Source organism: Cuculus canorus, chromosome 1, assembly GCF_017976375.1.
Source record: "Cuculus canorus isolate bCucCan1 chromosome 1, bCucCan1.pri, whole genome shotgun sequence".
Lineage (NCBI taxonomy): Eukaryota > Metazoa > Chordata > Aves > Cuculiformes > Cuculidae > Cuculus > Cuculus canorus.
This window is the reverse complement of record NC_071401.1, coordinates 194,164,909-194,185,515: the sequence shown is the minus strand read 5'-3', so window position 1 is coordinate 194,185,515 and position 20,607 is coordinate 194,164,909. Positions and strand designations below refer to the sequence as shown.

Here is a 20,607-nt window from a genome sequence, read left to right as displayed (position 1 = left end):
AGAATCTTTCTTTGTCCATCATATCATCTATCTACTTGATTTCAGTCAGTTCCTCTGAAACTTCACTTTCTCCACTGCAGTACATGGGGAACACAAAGCTCCAAGCGAGGGCAAAAGGAATGTGACAGTCATGCCTACAAACAGGGGGTTGAATGCCTACAAACTGTAGACCATAAAACACTTTTCATTTCAACATTGGATCACATTTCCTTATCATGATGCATTATATTCTGAGAGTTAGAGCCATGCTTTGCGATAACGGTGACCATGAACTTGCATCTCAGCTTGCAGCAGAGAAATCTCTCCAGTGACTGCTTCTCCTATCCCCTGCCAAACAACTTCTTGAATCTCTCAATCAGCTTCTGTAGGAGAGCTGGCCAGTGACCAGGCTGGCCAGTGACCAAGATCAGGCACAATCATCTGCCTGGCAGCTGTTTGTACTGCAGGTGTTTCGCTGCTCTCCATCTGCCACCCAGTTTGCTGAGTCAGTGTTCTTTGCCAGCAGCACGAGACACAAAGGTAGAGGAACAAAGGTAGAATCACATTTAGGAAAACTCCCTTCTTCCCCTTAATTTCATTTCCTCTTGGAAGTGATTTTATCGTTTGTGTTCCTTTTGGGGCATGACAGCCAGCACAGCGGAGGAAAGAAAGCAAACGGTTATTCTTGATGACTATTTTGAAATCTCTTGCTCAGTGGTTGACCACTGACCCATGCTGTTTCATCTACTGGATGGCTGAGCCACCCCATTTTCCAGTCATTTCCAATCATGACTGTCAAATACCCATAAGAGGTCATGTAAATGAAACTCTGAATAAGACCAGGATGTCATACTAGATGTTTCTCCGAAGCAGCAGTCTGTGGAGACAGATTCTTTAACGCATTACTGATATGCTGTTGCTGTTAGTGTGCTCCATGGCATGTAGCAGGTGAGATGCAGACAAACACCTGCAGTCACAGGTTATAGTAGCGTGGGTGGAGTTCAGTAACAGTGTAGGGAAGCCTCACTGTTTGTGAATTGAATGGTCACACAGTGTAAGCTGAACTGGTTTCACTGAATGTAACCAGAGGTAGAAAAACAGTCAGCAAGAGGCTTTGGCGACTACAATACAGGGCAGGGTTTATCCAATTTGGAGAGTTTTTCTAAATTTATGGTCAGAGGAGTATAAATCTGAAACTTTCATCAAAATGGTCATAGTGCTGAAGCCTGGAGTTGCCCTTCAGTGCTGTTCCTACCTTAAGCCCCAAACAGGTGCTGTTTGCATTGTCCATATGTCCAGAAGGCCCAAAGTAGCTGACTTTAGCCTCACAGAGAAACACATTCTAATATTTTTTTTTTTTTATTTCACTGATAAAACTCCAGTTTTAGTAACTCTTTCACAAATCAACTTGGACAACTTAAAACTTTTCAGCCTGACTACAGCTACTGAGTTTGTGCCAGAACCTCTCCCTTGACGATTCAACACTGCCGTCTACTTTACAGTCTAAATGTATTCCTGGCTGGTTTATATCCATTTGTTCAGGTGCCAAGACTGCCCTTCCAGTTAAATAGCTCTTCTCCCTCTCTGGGATCCATTCTCTTCTATTTATACAGAGTAATCATAAAATTCTTCAGTGCACCAGCACCAAAAGGCATGCAGATCTATTTTCTAAGCAACACTACATGGGTATTTAGAGGATTTTGCCTCCTTTTTTGCAAATGAGTGCTTACTGGCTATGAAGTTTCTAGTTTTGAGGAGAAAAAGATTGAAACAGTAGTATTTATTATGGACTCTACTATTGACTTGGTTGTAAAAATTCCCTTTTCATGTGACTAACTCCTGGTTCTGCATCTTGCTTCCACCTCAGAAGCCTGCAGAACATTGCCATGTTTAGCCTTTAAATAGATAAACATGGTGCACTCCCACACTTCCCCCTGTTTATATTTGCTTGTGATTGCGGTAGCTCTGGAAACAAGCCAGAGGCATGCACTTCCCAAGTACAAACCCAGGCTGTTGTAGTTGCTTGACATTTGACAGGGAAGTACAGACAGCTTAGATAAGGGCTGGCAAAAAAAAAGAGAAAATCACTTTAGGCCTCTCTCTTTCTTTGCCATCACATTTTCAAACCTTTAATAAAGAAAGGAAAGGGCAAATTTCTATAAAAAACACAGTTAGAAAGCCCAATAGTGAGCTTCTGCCTTGCCTCTTTCCCTCATTTATTCTGCTAGATTTTCTTCTCGGTTTGATATAGACAACACTATGTTTGATCTTAGCTTTCTGTAGTACCGTCTAGGTCCTAATTCTTTGGCTACTATTCTTAGATATTCTTCTTTATTAATTTCAAAGATGTTTATCTCTCAGTGTCCTCATGAGAACATAAGCCTGGAAAAGACCTACTGAATCATCAAATCTAGTCCCCTTATCATGGGCAGTTACAGTATCATGCAATACCTTTCCTTAAGTACCAAATTACATCTCAAAATAATTTTGCTGTCATTAACAGGTTGTTCCAACCATCACTCTTAGGAAAATTAGAAACTACCAGCAATGGATGGCTCTAGTGCTCACATTATGCTGAAAAAACATTCCCTGGAACTGCCAATGCTTGTGTTTATCTGTTTCATGGGTGCATGTTGCTGGTCACTCAAGGTCCTCCATGGGCTGATCAACATACTCACATACTTCATCTTCTTTACCATTTGTCCTAAGTCTTCTGCCTCCCATCAGTGTATTTTACTACCAAATCTCTACCCTTGCCAAATCCCCCCATGAAAACACTAAATCATTGACACACAGGCTGATCCTTGGGGTTCCTGATGTATCCTCACCACAGCTTGAGACTTCAAGGAAAGAATGTCAGCTCCCCATGAACTAAAATTCTCATGCTAATTTCTGTTCTCCAGATTAATAAATGTTTCTATATGACACAGTATCAAATGCTTTCTGAAGAGCAGGTTACTTAGCTTTCTCATATAAAGTCACTAATTCCTAGCTGTCAGATAGAACCATGCTAGTATCACTCCACTTTGTATTTCTTTCCATGTCTTTAATTATTCTTTTCTTCAATAATCACTCAAACAACTGAGGTGAAAATGATGGCTGAGTGTTTGCTCCAATTACTTTGGAGTAAATTCTCAATTTTGTTCTGTTTTTTTTTTTTAAAAAAAAAATAGGTAGTACATATGCTGTTCTCAAAATAAATTTGTTTTTAAAAAAACTTCCTGCCAGCTTTGCAGTTCAATGTGTTGGTTATTTCAGTATTTGGGGTTAGGCAAGCCATGCCTCCAGCTTGAGTACACTCTCATAGAATCATAGAATGGTTTGTGCTGGAAGGGACCTTAAAGATTATCTAGTTCCAACCCCGCTGCCATGGGCAGGGAAATCATTATTTTAGGTTTGCTGTGGGCTTTGAGGCAAGAGTTCCTGTTTCCAAATGCTCATGGTCAGCTGTCAGGGCATTATCCTGTTTTCTGTTGGAATCCTCACTGAAAAATGAGGCAAAGAATTAGGTTCTAGCTCCATCTGCTTTTCTTTTTTTTCCTCATTTTAGCAGATCCTGTAGCTACAGGACAAGGGACAATGGTTTTAAACTAAAAAGGGGTAGATTTAAACTAGATATAAGGAAGAATTTTTTAGGACGACTATGGTGAAACAGTGGAACAGATTGCCAGGGAGGTGGTAGATGCTTCATGCCTTGAAAAATCCAAGGTCAGTTTGGATGAGGCTCTGAGCAACCTGATCAAGTTGAAGATGTCCGTGCTCATTGTAGTGGGGTTGGACTAGATGATCTTTAAAGGTCTCTTCTAATCAAGCTATTCCATGGTTCTATGATTCTTTGTTAACTTAATTGAAGATTATTTGACATTTTGTTTCAATTTCTCTTGGAAGATGTAGCATAGCTTGATTTTTGACAAGCTGTCTTTTAGAACTGGATTATCTAACCTCCAAAATTTGTTAACCAGTCCCTTTTCCTATCATTTCTAAGATTTCTGCTCACATCTTCTTTCCTGTTTCCAAGGCTTTATGGGGGGATAGATAATGAGGGTAGAAGGAAACAATTCAGACCAACCTGAAAGTACACCTGGAATTTGTCAAGATACTTCAGAAAATTTACATCTTTATCTGAAAGAAGTTCAAGGCATTCCCCGCAATTAAGTATGGACCTCTTATAGATGTCAGGTCTAGTCAACTCATTAACTAGGTTCTTTAGCTTATCAAAGTTTGTCCTTCTGAAATATGCTTTTTTTAAACCTAGTTGGAAGACCATTTTTATGCACATTCTCATTTTATTTAAATTGAATTGACTCATGGTCACTGAAGGTAAGATTATTTTCAGCTCTTCCTTCTCTTTACCAAGACCACATTTAAAACAGCTTCGCTACTTTGTTTGGTAACTTGTGATGAAATATCAGCTGTATAAATCTCAAGCAATGTCTAAGCTATGCCATTCATAATAGCACCTATTCTGTCTGCTGTACCCTACACTCTATTTAAGCTGAGTTTATTTATTAATCAAATCTAGTACACTGCAGTATGCCATGGTTTGATATGTTTTGGCTAAAGACCAGGTTCTACAAGGAGAAGAACATTAAATTAGAAAGCTGTAGTGTTCCTCCCTGACAGCAATCAAAATAAACACTTTCAATTGTAAGTTTTGTCACCAAGCAAAGTAATATCAAAATTGTGTTAGATGGCTGTGATCTGACAAAATATAAGGATGCATTATAAACAAGTAGTTCCTTTATTACTCATGCAATTCTTTTTCAAGAGACTCCAGCATCTGAGAAAAGTGGCTTTTGTATATCCCCACATCATTGAACAACCAGGTCATGGCCCTCTGAGCACACACATTTGCAGGTACCTTTGTCATTTCTGTGATCTCTGACCTTCAGCTGACACACAGAGCTCATAATGCACATTCTGCGATACAAAGACATGTTAGAAAAACTCTGATGGGTTGTGACACTGTTTTCATGTTATTTTAGATACTTCAAACAGAAAAATCAAAAGAAAAAAATATTGGATTGCAGGACCAGTGGACACCACAGGAGGTGAAACGATGTACATGTAACTTTTGACACGTACCTTCCTGTGGGCTTCCAGATATACTACCTCCCCCATACCTGCTTCATTGTAAAGAAGTATTTTTATCTTGTCGTATATAATTTCAGTTTACTCATGTTTCATCGATTAGTCACCTACCTCTGCTATAGCTGTTAGTAATTCATTGTCATGACATTTCTATGGATATTTTTTCCCACATGGCAATTAGGCCTGAATCCATTAATAGTTCCTGGTTCCATATTTTTTCTGGACAAGGCATTATAAATACCTATTGCATATCACCCTGGCTGGAACACCAGAAGTTATTTCTTTTGCAAGGAATTATTGGGATGCATCATGTGAATCACCTGCCACACACTCATAGAAATCTATGGTACTCTTAATTAAAGACAATTCTTTATGCTCAAGCTAAGATAGTTGTTGTACTAACTAAATTATTCATAGAACTGCATTAATCTCAAAGTTTAATTATCGTGGCTAATGATCAAAACTTGAAAGTTAAATGCTCCCATGATAATACAGCTCCTCACAGAATTTCTGTCTCTTTTCATATCAAAGGAATCTCTATCCATACATGATTCCTACACTTCAAGTCTAAACTAGAGCCCTGTAGTACAGTAATATTTCTCTTGCAGTTCTTCTCCCAAGTGATCTTAACTGAAGTAAATTGCATTATCTTTGCTATTCTTTTCAACATATTTACAGCTTAACCCATTCTTCACATATAGCATTACGTCACTTTTCCAGTTGTTTCCATCTTTCTTAACATCTTTCATAAAGAGCATCTTTCATGGTCTTTAGTGCTTGTCTTTGGGAATGGCTGTTGGTTATGTATATATCTGTTACCCAGCTTCACATCTCGCAACAGCTGATCAAGTTCTTCCATTTTGCTAACTATAACTAGCAGGCATCAAAATAACTCATTTATCTGTCAGCTCAGCCAAGTTATGGTGAGCCTTGTCTCCCTGATGGTAGCATCTACCTCGCTACCACTTTCCACAATATTATTTTCTTTCTCTATGCTGTCCACTCAATTAATATTTAGTCTTTTTTCCTTTTCTTAAAATCAGCATGAGAAATACACATATCTCTTAATATGTATGTAAATGAATTCTTATCAGATTTGGCATCTAAAAGTCAGTGTTCCAATAAGTCAAGTGGATAGAATTGTGCTGGGTCTTTTATCACAGGAATGCAGTGGGAGGTTCTCCCTCCTTTTTCTCCATTTTAGCACTGTCTATAAAAGTTCTTAATCCTGTGCAGAGGTTCAGGCTTGTCTACATTACCAAGTAAGATGATGTGAAATAAGAGACTATGTAGACTAAAGCAGTTACTGATGAAGCTCTAACATCCTCTTCATATGTGGTTCTAGGATTTTACTTCAAATAAGAACTAGTCTTGTCCCCTTTGAAGTCTTGTCTTACATTGTTTGAAGCTTTCTGAAGGAAGATTAGCCCACAAAACTTTGTTCCTTCACTTGGGAGCTGGAGGAGCATCTTTTGGTCTCTCTAGGAATGTCTGCTTTTGTCCGTGTCACTTAGATGAAAGTGGTACATCAGTGTCCTGGAATAATTCCACAGGGCACCTCCCTTGTCCTATATGCACAGAAATACAAGTACGTTTTTATCATTCCAGCTCTCCAAGAAATCTGCCCTTAAATCTTGAATTTCCTGCCACTTTTCTCACTGGCTATCTCATACCCAACAGCAATCATACAGTTAGCAACCCTATATGAGCAGCACTAAGTTATCCTGCTGCCAGAGGAAATTTCCATCTGCTTATGGCACAAATAAATAGGCTGTGTCATCTCCCCAGAGAGTCAGCTGGCACCTCTGTGAAGAACGACTCCAAAGCTGAAGACAGGATCTGGCAGTCTTCAAACAAAACAGCAAATAAGAAGTCTTATGTGGTGTTTGCCTCTTTGAATTGCATAAGAACCATTTCAGGTGTCAAGGAAGCTCCATAGTTCAAGGGCCTTCTCCTAGGTGCAGGTTTTGTGATGATGACGCCACACACTGAGTAGAATTTAAAGTCTCTATCCAGCACTGGAGAACTTTCATAGAGGAACTTCTAAGATTCTCCAATAATAATCCTATTTACATGTACTAAAACTGTTTCTGTGAATGGAATAAGTAAATGGAGACAATCAGTGTATTTGCTTCAAAATTGCACATTTGCTCCAAGCCAGAACACAAATGTAAACACAGAGAATTATTATCTCATTCATTATTACAGTCCATATCACTCAAGGCAATTTTAGCTGCATGGATGCACAGCCTCTGTTTTCACTAAGGGTTATATCTGACTGTGTCTTCACCCACATCCCCTCACCTTTCCCACATACAAGCTCCTGAAAGGCTGTACTCTTAATGATTGTCTCCTGCCAGAGTCCTCACTTTTCATTTCACTCAGTCCTAGAAGTTCAGTCCACCAACACAGCTCTCAAAAACTCTGTTCAATTTATTGCAATTGAATGGATTGCCTTTTTGTAAATACCATTTAGAAAAAAATAAATCTGAAAACAAAGGACCTCTCGGATTTTTAAACCATGGAGGCTTGGAGGCTTTTGCCTGTGTGGGTGTGGGAAGAAAACAGCTGGTCACTGTAATTCCCATTCCATTTTTTTGACTCTTTTATCAGGAAACTTGCCATCATCATACTCTAAATGTGAGCAAATTGGATATGTTGTCAGGAAAAGAATGAAGATGAGAGAGGAGTCCTGCCAGCAGGAATTTCTCAGCACTGGTTTCCTGTCTAACAATCAGCCTTTTTATAAATAGAGCCTCATTCCATGCAATGATATTATATTAATCTGTCAAAATTTGGCACAGCGTAGGATCATGAACTACGTGCTGGCTAATTACCATTTGAGCTCATGCACAGAGCACAGGCTGTGATAATATTAGCTTGGTCAGAGCCACAAGCATGTCAGTGCCATCAACAATTCAGGATCTTTTTCCAGTCCCTGAAAAGATCATATCTGCATCCTTTCTTCCCAGGAGGTAAAATCCTAGACTCCCTCTCTTAGTGTGAATAATGTGTCTTGTCACTCAGAGCCCTAAAAGGAAACGATTTGACAGTTTCTGTTAGCTGTTTACATGAGAAAAAAGCTTTTAAGAAGAGAAGTAAATATATATCAGGCACGTTTAACTGCTATTTATTCATTTTTCTTTAAAAGCTTGAAATCTTCATCAGAGTCCAATATGTAGGAGAAACAATTTGTTACTTCATACAGAGGAAGGACTGATGGAAGCCCACAGCCATCGTTTCACAGGCACTATTCCCGTCAGGACCTCTATCAAGCAGCCAAAGGGAAAAAAATGCAGATGTGATTCTCATAAGTTTTACAGTTACCCAAATAGTTCTGAATTATGTCAGTGACACTAATCAGTCCTTTATCAATTTCCCCCTTCTGCTTCTCATGAAAGCTCTTGATTAGCTACAGAGGTCCTGGACTGGACTGTCTGCAGGCTTAGCAGATGGTACTGATCCGATATATTCAGCTCACACACACAGAAGACTGTCTTCAACTAATGTAGATTTAAATTTTGCCTTACTTGAATCAAAAAGTCTGTAGGAACTGATAATTTAAGTCTTTTCATGCAATAGACGAGCTTTCCAAATCCAAAAATTTCTGAATTTATTGGAACTGGAGATTAGTAAAACAGTAGTAGCCTTTGTTACATTCCATTTCAGTCACATTGCCATTAGAGACAGTGGAAGTTTAGACAAATATATGGGACACATAGTGTTATAAAATCATCTCTTAGCAGCTTCACTGAAATAGCGTAAAATGGTTTCCATTCTTCAAATTTGTATAAAACTGAAAGTAATTTCTTTCTAGAGAAAAATCTTCTAATCCTCTTTAGAAGAATTAAAATGTAAGAATTTCCAGCAATACAATGCAGATCTGTAGGTGGATTTTATACCTGTCGTTTCAGTCTTGTAGTTGATAAATGAATCGTTACGTGTTTCATATTATTGAACAAGTCTGTATTCTTAAAGACATTTGATGCAAAATATTCTTTCAGCAAGTAAAGACTCAAGGTTGACTAATCTTACTTATGTTAACCACTGCAGGTGAGGTAGGATTCCTGCATTTGAAGATGCTGGCCAAGCAGTTGTCTAGTATAAAGCATGTAAATTGTATAGGCGAAGGAAATAATATCCTCTCTTTGATATCTGCCTGTGAGCAAAGGGATCTGGTCCATCCACCATCTGTCTTACTACCAAGAGAAGTCCAACTGCAATCAACAAAATGACTCCAGAAAGTTAAGAATGTATATTAAAGGTTTCAGGAACAGAATCCAGGAAAGATGAGTTAATTAGAAATCTGACAAACTCAGCTGGGAAGCTGTGCACTGAGTTCCTCAGATAAGGGCCTATATTTTTAATTACCTATGTGGAAAAGAACAAAGTTACATTATTTTTAGGAAGTACTGAGAAGATATGTGTGCTGTGCTATGAAATAAAAAAAACATAGAGATGTCAGTATTTGCTAATTATTCTTAGACTTCAGCAGAAAAATCCGACACCTATTGATCATTAACTAAGTATTAAGCTCCCTCTCATTTTGAAGATGATTAATAAAAGTAAACTGGCTTTGGTAGTTGCTGTGTATAGCAAACATTTGTTGACATTTACCTGGGTCAACGCAGACATTTTCACCCACACCAGAAGTATGCAGATTTGACACATCATTTCAATGAAATCCCTCACAACTGTAATCTTTCTGAGAGCAGGTGCAACCAGCTCAAGAAGGAAAATTATTGTACAGTTTGTCTCTAAAATCTTTGGAAGATCTTATGAAACTGAGTAAATGAATTAAGGCAGGCAATAGCCAACTACAGTTTCTCCAACCTACATGTTCTGAATAAATCAGTCCTTATCTAATTGTCCTTGTTGCTAAGCCTAATTGTCCTTGAAAGTATTATAAGCTGTTATATTCTCACACAAATTAACTTCTTAGGAATTTGTCAAATACCTTAGGCGCAGGTTTTATTCTACATCGGATGCTTTCTGCAGACATGCTTTCATGGCTTTGTCTACAGCAATTGTGTAGCTGTCAAAAAGGAGAATGCCATTCCCGAGCTCTGTTTTCACATCTCTTTTCCAATATTTCGTCATATTGATTCAGTGCAGGTGTGGTTTTGTTTTGCAGGCACTAGAGGTATGTAAAATGACAGTGCTTATGCTTGTCCAGAAAAGACAAGGACTTGTTGCAATTCCCAAAGCAACAGCAGCTGTTCGTTGCACACGCTACTCTGGGTATAAACTGTTTTCCAAACAGAGTTCTGTTTCAGCAGCCATTTAAAAGGCTCAAAGCTACGCAGTGTATTTTCAGTTAGTGCATATACTTGCAATTTAGAGCACAGTGCACAAATATGATTTCAGACTTACGAAAGATGGTTTAAGATCTATTGTATCTCATCAGCCATTCTAAGAAAGAAGGGCTAATGCTGGAAATATGCTTGTTTCCAAGTTAGAAAAGACAGTACAGACAATTACTGAAATCATGTGAATTTTCTGATTCTCCTAAATGCAATCAAAAATGAGGAATGAGCCCATTCAATATAATCTTTATTTTTAGGTTTTTCTGATTTCCCTTAATTTTTGCATTCTGTTATCCCCTACTGAAGATGTCCCTGTGCTGTTGTCCTGGCTAGTCCTTCACTAGTGAGCCTGATCTAACAGATGTCCCATGGCAAGGGAGTTGGAACTAGATGATCTTTAAGGTCCCTTCCAACCCAAACTGTTCTATGATTCTATAATTCTATTATTCACTCATGTTTTTTTCACTTCAGTGAAGCCTACAAGTGCATCAGCGTGACCAAGGGCTGCAGTTAGGCATATCCATGCACTATTCTCATCGCTTTGACAGGAAATGTGCCGTGAGTACCCAGCTGCTCTGTCCCCTATTACCAACACTCTGCCTCCCTGCCAAAAATCAGTTCAAGTTGGATGAGACCTCTGGGGACCACTGGCTCCATCACCCCACTCACAACAGGGCCAACACACGTGAGGTTTTCAGGGAAAGCCATTGTCCAAAAGCAATGGGCAAAGTTCAGATCATGCCTTTCTGCACTCCTTCAACTGTATGCAGTGACAGTCCCTGCGGGCAGTGGGGATCCAGGTCCTATGCAGGAGTACATTTAGTCCAGTCCTATGAAATTGGCGCATTGGCGCGTTTTCTCAACCCATGGATTTTCACACGTAGTGACTCAGTGGGGAGCAATCATGTCGGTGAAGATTCAGCTTGGGCTTCCTTTTTTTGTGTGGGTTCCCCAATGATGTATCTGCACCTCAGGACACATTGTATCATCTCAGGGGCAGAAATCCTGGTGCTGCATCCCTGTTGGTGGTACTCGCCACCACGAGGCACACGCTCCAGTAGGAAGACTGGCCAACAACCTCCAAGGAGGCTCCTTCTTGGTGACCACAGAACACGTCTGAACAGCAAGACCTGTGCCAGCCCAAGGCTGGTAAGATGCTGGGAGGAGGGCATGACCACGCTCTAGAGCCCAGCAGGACCATGCTTAAGGTCTCCTTGCCCAGAAGTACATGTGTCCCACCAAGGTGTGGGTGGCCAGGCATGCTCAGCCCTCACCCTGGTGCCTCTCAGGCAGGGGACACACCAGTGACTACTGGCCAGTGGGCAAGAATTACTCTGTTTCAGATGACGTAGCACATTACTTTTGAAAAAACAAAGTTGTCACGCCATTTGGCCTGCTTCACAGGATGCATGTTGGCCTATGACACTATCTACTGTCCCACAGCAGCACGGATTCCCCAGGAACCAAGGGTCAAAGCAAATTTCTGCTATTCAAAAATTAAGTAAGTTCAGTCTTCTTGCAGTCAGCCAGGCTGATGGATGAACACCCACCCTTTGCCTCTGTCCCTCCCACAGAACAGCTGCCCCTACCTGCAGCAGCTGCTAGTCCAGGTCACCTAACTTTCCATGTGGGTGGAGGCTTTTCATTTTTCTAGATGTTAAAAAGATCAACTCTTTTTCGTGTTTGAGATGTCATGTGTTGATTCCTCAGGTAAACCACATTGGACGTTGACAGCAATGTTGACAGTTTGGTTTTCCTCACAGAACAATGTCATTACTTGAGTTTTTGAGGAGTACAAACCTTATGCATAAAACGCATTTCAGTGAAAGAGGTGCTGCCAACTGACAAAAGAAGATAAAAAAACCTTGCTATTACCTGTGCGTGTTAGAAGCACTTAGATTACCAGAAATTATAGGTAGCTATTTTTCTCTTGTGTGTTTGTCTGACCATTTGACAGTAATCTGGTGTTTCCTTTGAATATCCAGGTTGCGGATCTTTCGGTTTGTGTGAGCCTTTCATATTAAAAAGAGGAAATCAGTCTTACCAGGAAAATGTGATTGTAGTGGTACAAAACCTGGCCGGGGATTCAGGATGTAACTTTTTTTTTTTGCATGCAAGGTGTACAACTGAAGTTGTATCTTTAGTTTTTGTATGAAATACTTAATCACAGCATAAAATTCTGTGACTTGCTTTCAAGTAACCTAGCTTTGAAGCTCAGGATGAAAAAGTGTGTTGCTTTAATGATAATTGTGTAGGTTCTCATCAAAATGAAAGTTTGGTCTCATTATTCCATTGTTCTCCTTTTCTTTTTTTCTCCAAGCTGCCTGTCTCGTCCTGGGTTGTATGATTTTTCCTGATGGCTGGGATTCAGATGAGGTAAAACGGATGTGTGGTGAAAAGACAGACAAGTACACGCTGGGGGCTTGTTCAGTCCGCTGGGCATATATCCTGGCAATTATTGGAATCTTGGATGCCCTGATCCTCTCATTTCTGGCATTTGTGCTTGGCAACAGACAAGACAGCTTGCTAGCAGAGGAGCTCAAGTTGGAAAACAAAGGTAGGACTGCTTTAGAAACACTATTATTGGGTGGCCTGGAGGGCAATTGCATAAAAACAATGCTGAGTTTCATTTTATTTTGTACTTAAAAGTTGGAATGCTGGCATACTCCTAAGTTTCTGGGAAAGAAGAAATGCAAGGGGCAGAGGAAGTTTTGCTTTTTAGGCTCCAAAATCTAAGAAAGCTCAAAATTGCCACTATTGTTTCACTATGCATGACTTATCCTTTAAAGTTTTTAAAGCTGTAGATGGGGTGGGTTTGTATTACCTATTTGTACATTATTTCATTAGCATTTAAGTTTCACTATCCCCATCTTTTTCTGTACTCCATGGAAGGTGTGCTCATTTGGTTCCTTTGGAATTTTGCATTGTGGTACGAATGGCTGTAATACAGCGTGTGTGTTAGCACAGTACGTAGTTAAGAAAAGTGTTGATCCAATGATTGACAATGAGCTATGTAATGGGACTGCCTGTGCACTATGGATCGAGCCAGAAATGCAGAAGAATCCAAGTTCTTGCTTGATTGTGTCGCTTTAAGCCCGCTAGTCAGCTCATAGGAATCTAGGATGCTGTAGTAACTGAATATTCATGCAGTGGGTTGGGGTTAAAACACATTTCTAGATTAAGAACATGAAACTAGCTCAGGTCAGTAGTTTATCACACAGTTGTGAGAGATGCTGTACAGTGAGGGTGTGCAAGCCTGACTGATTTCTGCAGCCCCTTCCCCTTGTATTCCCCCAGCTATATATGTGATGTGACAGATACCACAGAGAGCACGTCTCTGCCTTGTCTTTTTAATGGGCCTGTTGTCCCTGGACTGTCTAATCCCTTCTGAAACTGCTGATACTGTCAGCTTCTACAGTACCGCATAGCAGCAAGTTCCTGAAGCTCACTACTGACTGCTAAAGAAGTACTTTCTTTTATCTGTTTCAAATTGATCCCCTGCTAGTTTCACCAAGAGTCCCCAAGTGCAGGATTCTGCATTCAGCTCATCCACCATCTTTGTAATGTTGTAGGTTGCTTCTAATAATAGTAAAGATATTAGGAGCTCTTCACCACAAGATTGGAAATCAGAAGCTGTTTGGCAGGCTGTGTTGTACAAAAGTAGCTGGTCTCAGTCCTGCTCCAGAAGGACCATTATCTATATATCTGAGAGCACCAGCACACCGGCCGCAGCCTGCTGAATTGCAGATGGTCGGCACACTCAGCCCAAGACAAATGGACTTGAAGATTGAACTTCACATATGATTCCAGATGGTTAGAACCTACTAATGTTGTGAGTTAAGGAGAGTGTACGTTGCTTACAATGGCACACGTGCATCTGTTCTGCAGGTAGACAGAGGACATCAGTTTCAAGGAGAGTCTCTGTGGCCCTTTTCTGGAAGGATAATATTCATCTGCATTTGAAAAGTAAAATACTTATCAGAAGGGCATTCGCTGCTATGCCATGAGTGCTTTTGGCATCAGCACTGTGTCCGATTTCTCTATACTATACAGAGCTCATGAATCCAACAACTACTTCTATCAAAGCACCTCATCTGTTTTGGCACCTTATGAGGAAAAAACAGCTTCTGGAAATCCATCACCTCTCACGTCGCTGGCACAATCTTCTGCCAGAACATTTGGTCCTCAGCATGTCAGACAAAATCATTCAGCAGCTCATTTTCCTTGGATTAAGTACAGAAATGTACTAGACCACCAGCTTCAAAGCAAACCTGAACTCAACAAAAAGGGACCTACCCCACTTTGTCCTTCGCAGTCAAGCCTAGTGTCCACCACTTCTTAAAGTGTCTTTTAACAGAAAAGAAAAAGAGGCAACTTGTCTTCTATAAAAGACATCATCTCCTCTCTCTTCACAAAAAGCTTCTGCTAAGCAAGAACGGGGCAAGTCTAAATCCCCCCGACAGCCTTCCACCATTTCCCCACCTTCATTTGTAGCCATTGGGCACAGCCACCGCCCTGGAGGAGTCCCAGGAGAGCACAGAGGAACATGGGTGGACACCGCCCCTCTGTCAGTGGTGGGGACATGGCAGATACCAGTGCCAGCAAAGCACCACTTTGCTGGTCATAAATCAGTTCTTCTTCTGGCCTTTTGGATGCCAGGAGACGTTGCCTGCATGCTTGTGAGCAAATATCCTACAAGGCACAAGCACTTAATTCCCTCCAGTGGTCTCTGTACAAGATGGGCTGCAGCTTAGTGACCCCCATGCTGTGCTGATGGGGCAGGGCTTTGGGGCACAGTCCCTGCAGGCACTAGGATGTGTAGGTAGTACTGAAGCATTTTTTTAGCCAGCAGACTGTGGATGCTGCCCACAGTGTTTAGGAGGAAGATTTGGGGTTATATGGCCAGAATTGTGAGGCAGGTTTTGTAATCCTGACAGTCACTGGCTACACGCTGAGGTGACCAGTTTGGGGTAAGGGCCTGTGCTTAGAGCAGGTCTTGATTACTTATATCATAATAATGAAGAAGCTGGTAGAAGAATAGGCCCAATGTCTGTCCTCCCGTTGGCACCAAACAAACTCAACTGTATCCCCCTAGCACACGCTGAACATGCATGAGGGCTTTCACACTTTCCCCATAACCTACATCTCCGTGGCCTCTTCTGGCTTAAGAGATAGTGGAGAAACACTCACCAGCATTAGTCCACATGTAAAGTATCCATTCATTTCTTGGAAATGATCAGGATGCAAATATTGGCATGGCTCCAATATAGACTGGAAGATAACGCTTCAGCCCCCCAAGCTACTCTTAGAATGTGAAGCTGAAAATCCTCACAACAAGCAGCCATGAATATTAAACACCCTCCATCCTCACGTACAAGAAGTCTGCCTTTAGACTTGTGCTGGCTCCTGATTCTATACTAGTAGGTATGCACGAGGAGCATCCTCAAGGAGAAGTCCCTGGGCTGCTACTGTCTTCCAAAGGGCAAAAGATGTTGCCTGATGGTCAGGACTGCCTTTTGGGTGGGAGCCCAGCGATTCCTCCCCCTTTGTGGTGGTAGTATCCTCTGTTCACAAGTCTGGACATCACATAGGCTGTGATAAGCAAGATGTCCCATTAGGGGACAGTTATCATAGAATCACCAGGTTGGAAAGGACCCACTGGATCATCGAGTCCAACCATTCCTAACACTCCCTTAAGCCTTGTCCCTAAGCACTTCACCCACCCGTTCCTTAAACACCTCCAGGGAAGGCAACTCGACCACCTCCCTGGGCAGCCTGTTCCAGTGCCCAATGACCCTTTCCGTGAAGAATTTTTTTCTGATATCCAGCCTGAACCTCCCCTGGCGAAGCTTCAGGCCATTCCCCCTTGTCCTGTCCCCTGTCACTTGGGAGAAGAGGCCAGCTCCCTCCTCTCCACAACCTCCTTTCAGATATTTGTAGAGAGCAATAAGGTCTCCCCTCAGCCTCCTCTTCTCCAGGCTAAACAACCCCAGCTCTTTCAGCCACTCCTTGTAACACTTGTTCTCCAGCCCCCTCACCAGCTTCGTTGCTCTTCTCTGGATACACTCCAGAGCCTCAACATCCTTCTTGTGGTGAGGGGTCCAGAACTGAACACAGTACTCAAGGTGCGGCTCCAACTCAAGTTGTGGCTCCAGTGTGGCTTTTGGGGACAATACACCTGAGAAGCAGCCAACATTGTACCTGAGAACCTCTGCTTGCCCTGTTAGTTCTTCTCTGCCTCTGGGGCTTTACCTCATGCATGTAGGTATTAGGCAGTAGCTCAGCAGAGGGGAAGAGACAGTAAATGAAGGATAAGAGTCACAACAGTGTTCGTTTATGTGGAAAAACCTTCAAGAAAAAGAAATTATTTGGCAATGATCAGACAGCTGGGCAGCTGTTTTCATAATCAGGTAACAGTTCTATCTGGAGGTTTCCTTGCAGATCAGAGGCTCCCAGAGGCTCGTTAACGAGAGTCTGTGGTGGCTGGGCAAGTACCTGGCACCACGGCTGTGTCTGAGCATTGATGACAAGTAAACAATTAAAAGTGTATGAAATGCAACAGGATGTCAAAAAGGTGAGAAAATTACAGAAAAAGAGCAACCCCTACTCCTCTGTAGGTTTACCATTCTGAACTGTCCACCCGCTCAGTGCTTTTGATGACTATAGTTCTGTATATTTACATAGGTTAATGAATGCACGGATTAGAATTTGACTGTTAAAATTATTCATGGCAGAAGACAGACATATTTTTTTCCATAAAAGAGTGTTTTCTTTTTCACTACATGATTAAAAATAGTGCTTCCTCATTTCTTATTTGCTTAGGTATTAGTGTAAACTACCACATGGGTTTTACATCTGAGAAATGTAACTTAAGTTTAGCAGACTTCCCTTGGATTATAGTCTGTGTAATGCAGTTTCCAAATCATGCAAATTTTACACAACAATCACTGCCTTTTTCATTTAAAAAACTGCCTTCTGAAGAAAAAAGAACGTATTTCTAAAACGAATTGCACATTGTGTTTATGCCATTAGCAACAGGAGGGGAGAGAAAAAGTATTACATGACTTTCTTTAATTTTTAGGAACTAATGGTAGTGACTTAAATGTCTGTATGTTATTAAACTAATGGCATGCAGGGTGATAACAAAAATAGTCAGAATTCATCTTAGCTTTTGGCTTCGTTAACACCATTTTGAATGAGCCATCAACATCCGGCATAAACCTTGATGTGTTTGTAATGATATAATTTAACATTTTGAACTGTAATGTCTTAATGACATAAAATTAAAGTGCTGGCCAAAGGGTGAAGGAACCAAATGAGAAATTTTGAAAAGAAGTTGAGAGTGCAAGGCAGTTACTTCTGTGGTAGAAAGTGGCAACACGGTCTGCATTATGAGTGATAAACACACGAGTATTGAGGAGAAACTATCCTCTTAAGTGATACCAGATAGGGCAGGTGGATGCTGCACTTTGTGGACAGCTGTGGCTTTTCTGATGGATAGAACAGCTTAATAAGGTGTTTATGTTTAGCAATTGATTAATCTTTGGGATCCATATGATCACAGATAAGCAATTTGCACTGAAGATTTCCCAGAATTACAAGCTTTAGGCTGAAACAGATTAAAGAAGCCAGGAGCTGGACAGGCAATTTGAAGGATTCATCTGCCTTGCAGTGACTGCAACTCATGTGAACTCAAACTGTACCACACCACTCCCAACAGCCATGTTGCGGGGAGCTTGTTTCAGAGCCCAGTGCAGGATGCCCAACACAGGACTTGTCAGTCAGTTGACACTTAACACCCCCATAATTCTCCATACCAGTGTCACAGCCGTATCCAGGTTGTTGAAGGCTGGTTCCATACATCTGCCTGAGCTGCAGTCACTGCAGAATAAGCACACTTAAAAACAGAAGCTAAGGGGAAGTTGTTTCTTGGTGACAAAACAGTTTTCTGTAAAAGAAAAAAAAATCTTGGTCTCTGAGTTTTGCATACAATTGTCTTCTCTAAACAGAAATACTCTACCTACATTATTGCTACTGCAACAGAAAACTATCTTCAAAAGGCCTAGTAACTGAAGCTGAGTGACAGAAGGCTAGCGGTGCACTTGTCCCATGGAGGGATTACATGACAGCGTGAACATCAGCTGTCATTCTGCAAAAGGAAATAGGTCACAACGCACGTGCAAACTGCTGCAACATTGCAAACCCCTGCTCATCAGCATGGAGTTCTCATGGCGTACACTCACAAACACTTGGGCTAACCTGTTCAAAATTAGGTGAATAAACATATGAATATTGGTACTTGACTTAAGTTTTCATATATAGCTACAATGCATAAAAGAATTACCAGCAGCTCCTCCGATAGTAATAGAGAGTGCAGATCCAGTCAGGACACCATGTATACCCCTGTATACCCATGTTCTCTATGCAGTAAAATTAAATAGTCCCGTTTTTGTAAAGTTCTGTAAATCCTGACTCCTCCTGATATACAAAAAATCAGTATATGCACCTTTTCATTGCAGTTAGCATGTACTTTCCAAAAAGAAAAACTTTCAAGAATGCAGGATTTGTGTTACTCTCTCCCCTATTTTAGAATGGTATTTCTCTTCATGTCTGCTCGTCTCCTTCCATCTGTCCTTTTAAAGAGTTCTAGAGAGATCCACTTCAACCTCTTACTGCTTCAGTGTGTGGCTCCATGTTCAAAGCACTTACAATGACTTTGAACTCAGAACCAACTTGGCCACTTGAATTTCCATTTGAGAAGAGAAGCGTGGAAGAAACTCACTAGGGGGTAATCTGTGAGGGACTGCTATAGACAGCCCACCACATGCATTTGCAAGGCTGCAGCTGGCCAGAGGAACCTGGACTATGACAAAAGGCTTATGCTCTTGCCTTAGAGGAGAAATACTTAGGTACCCTCCTTTTCAAAGACAAAGTCAGGCTCTTCTTTGAAGCCCGCAGCGCAGCCATAGGTTCCAGGTTGGGAATTCCTGGACCTCATTTCTGAATGAGGTGATTCTTCAAAAGGTGATTCTCTGCCACGTCAGACAAGCACAAAGTCTGTCGTGGCTGTGAAGAGCTCACCTGTTCTCTTTCAGCTTAAGCCAATAAGTGGCTCATCTAACACAGCACTACTGCAATTAGCTGCAGTTGTTAATATATTTAATTACTACATATTTTCTTTCAGGTATCGCCTCCACAATGAGCTACAAGGAGCTCTGAGTGTAAGGACAGTAAGCAAGTAGTACAAGACATGTAACACTTAGAAACCTGCAACTTGTGGCCAAACTAACAGATTTGTTTTCATGAATTCTTTTTCCCATAATTTCCTTATTCAGATAATGGCAACACTTTGCCTGCTATTTCAACTATATAAATATTTTTATAACTGAGAATGTAAAGATAAACATGCAGATTTGATTGTGTTAGGCATTAGAGGGAACTTAATCTTTCCAGGATGAAGATTCTCACAGCACCGCTGTAGGATCTATGCCCAAGGTATGAGCTTTCATCCAAGGAATATATGAATAGTCATTGGATCCAAATGCAGAACTTTCCATTGCAGTGCCTTAGTGTCATGCACTTTCTTGCCACACAAAGCAAAACAGTTCCAGCCAAAGGATTTTTGGGCTCCCTTCTCCACAGCAGTCTACAGTATGTCACACAGGACACTGTTGTTGGACATCAGAGCTGGAAATCTGACAACCTCCAACTTGAGAAAGTTATGTCCTTAAACTAAGGCAGGCAGAAAATCTATGTATTTTTGAGTTTTAGTAGAAACTGAAGGAAAAAAAGCGGAGGCTCCGATCAGAAGTCAAGGTTCTTCAACATAGACTTAAAGGACACTAATCTTCCTTGTGAAAATACCTACTTTTGTGTTTACAAGCATGTGAGCAACTACTTAAATTTTTCTACTGGTATTGAGTGACAGTAAGGCAAAATCCTTGGAGCAGAATTCAGAATAGCTGAGTTTGATTGCTTGTTCTCTTACTGAACTTGGATCTTTCATATGATTTCTCCATTTCTCTGTCTTTTAAATGGGGAGGAATGAGACTGACTTTGTTGATAAGTTATGTTGTAGTTCAGCAATAAAAGGTGAATTAGAAAAGGTAAATGGTAGTGGAATTATTATTAAAGTATATATTCTAAGAGTAAGCCCTGATAGAAGTATTTTTTCCCTTTACCAATGTGCTACATGATAATACTCAGAAGGGGAGGCAAATGAGGCATCAAA

General features: G+C 40.9%; 1 protein-coding gene across 4 annotated transcripts in view; it reads left to right on the top strand.

Moving 5' to 3' along the window:
- The window catches only part of LHFPL3 (LHFPL tetraspan subfamily member 3), a 250,320-nt gene that overhangs the window by 155,499 nt on the left and 74,214 nt on the right, over nt 1–20,607 (top strand). For all 4 annotated transcript variants that reach the window (XM_054056406.1, XM_054056405.1, XM_054056404.1 and 1 more), the window contains exon 2: nt 12,697–12,933. In XM_054056406.1, the coding sequence (XP_053912381.1) occupies nt 12,697–12,933 (237 nt within the window). The remainder of the gene's footprint in view (nt 1–12,696; nt 12,934–20,607) is intronic.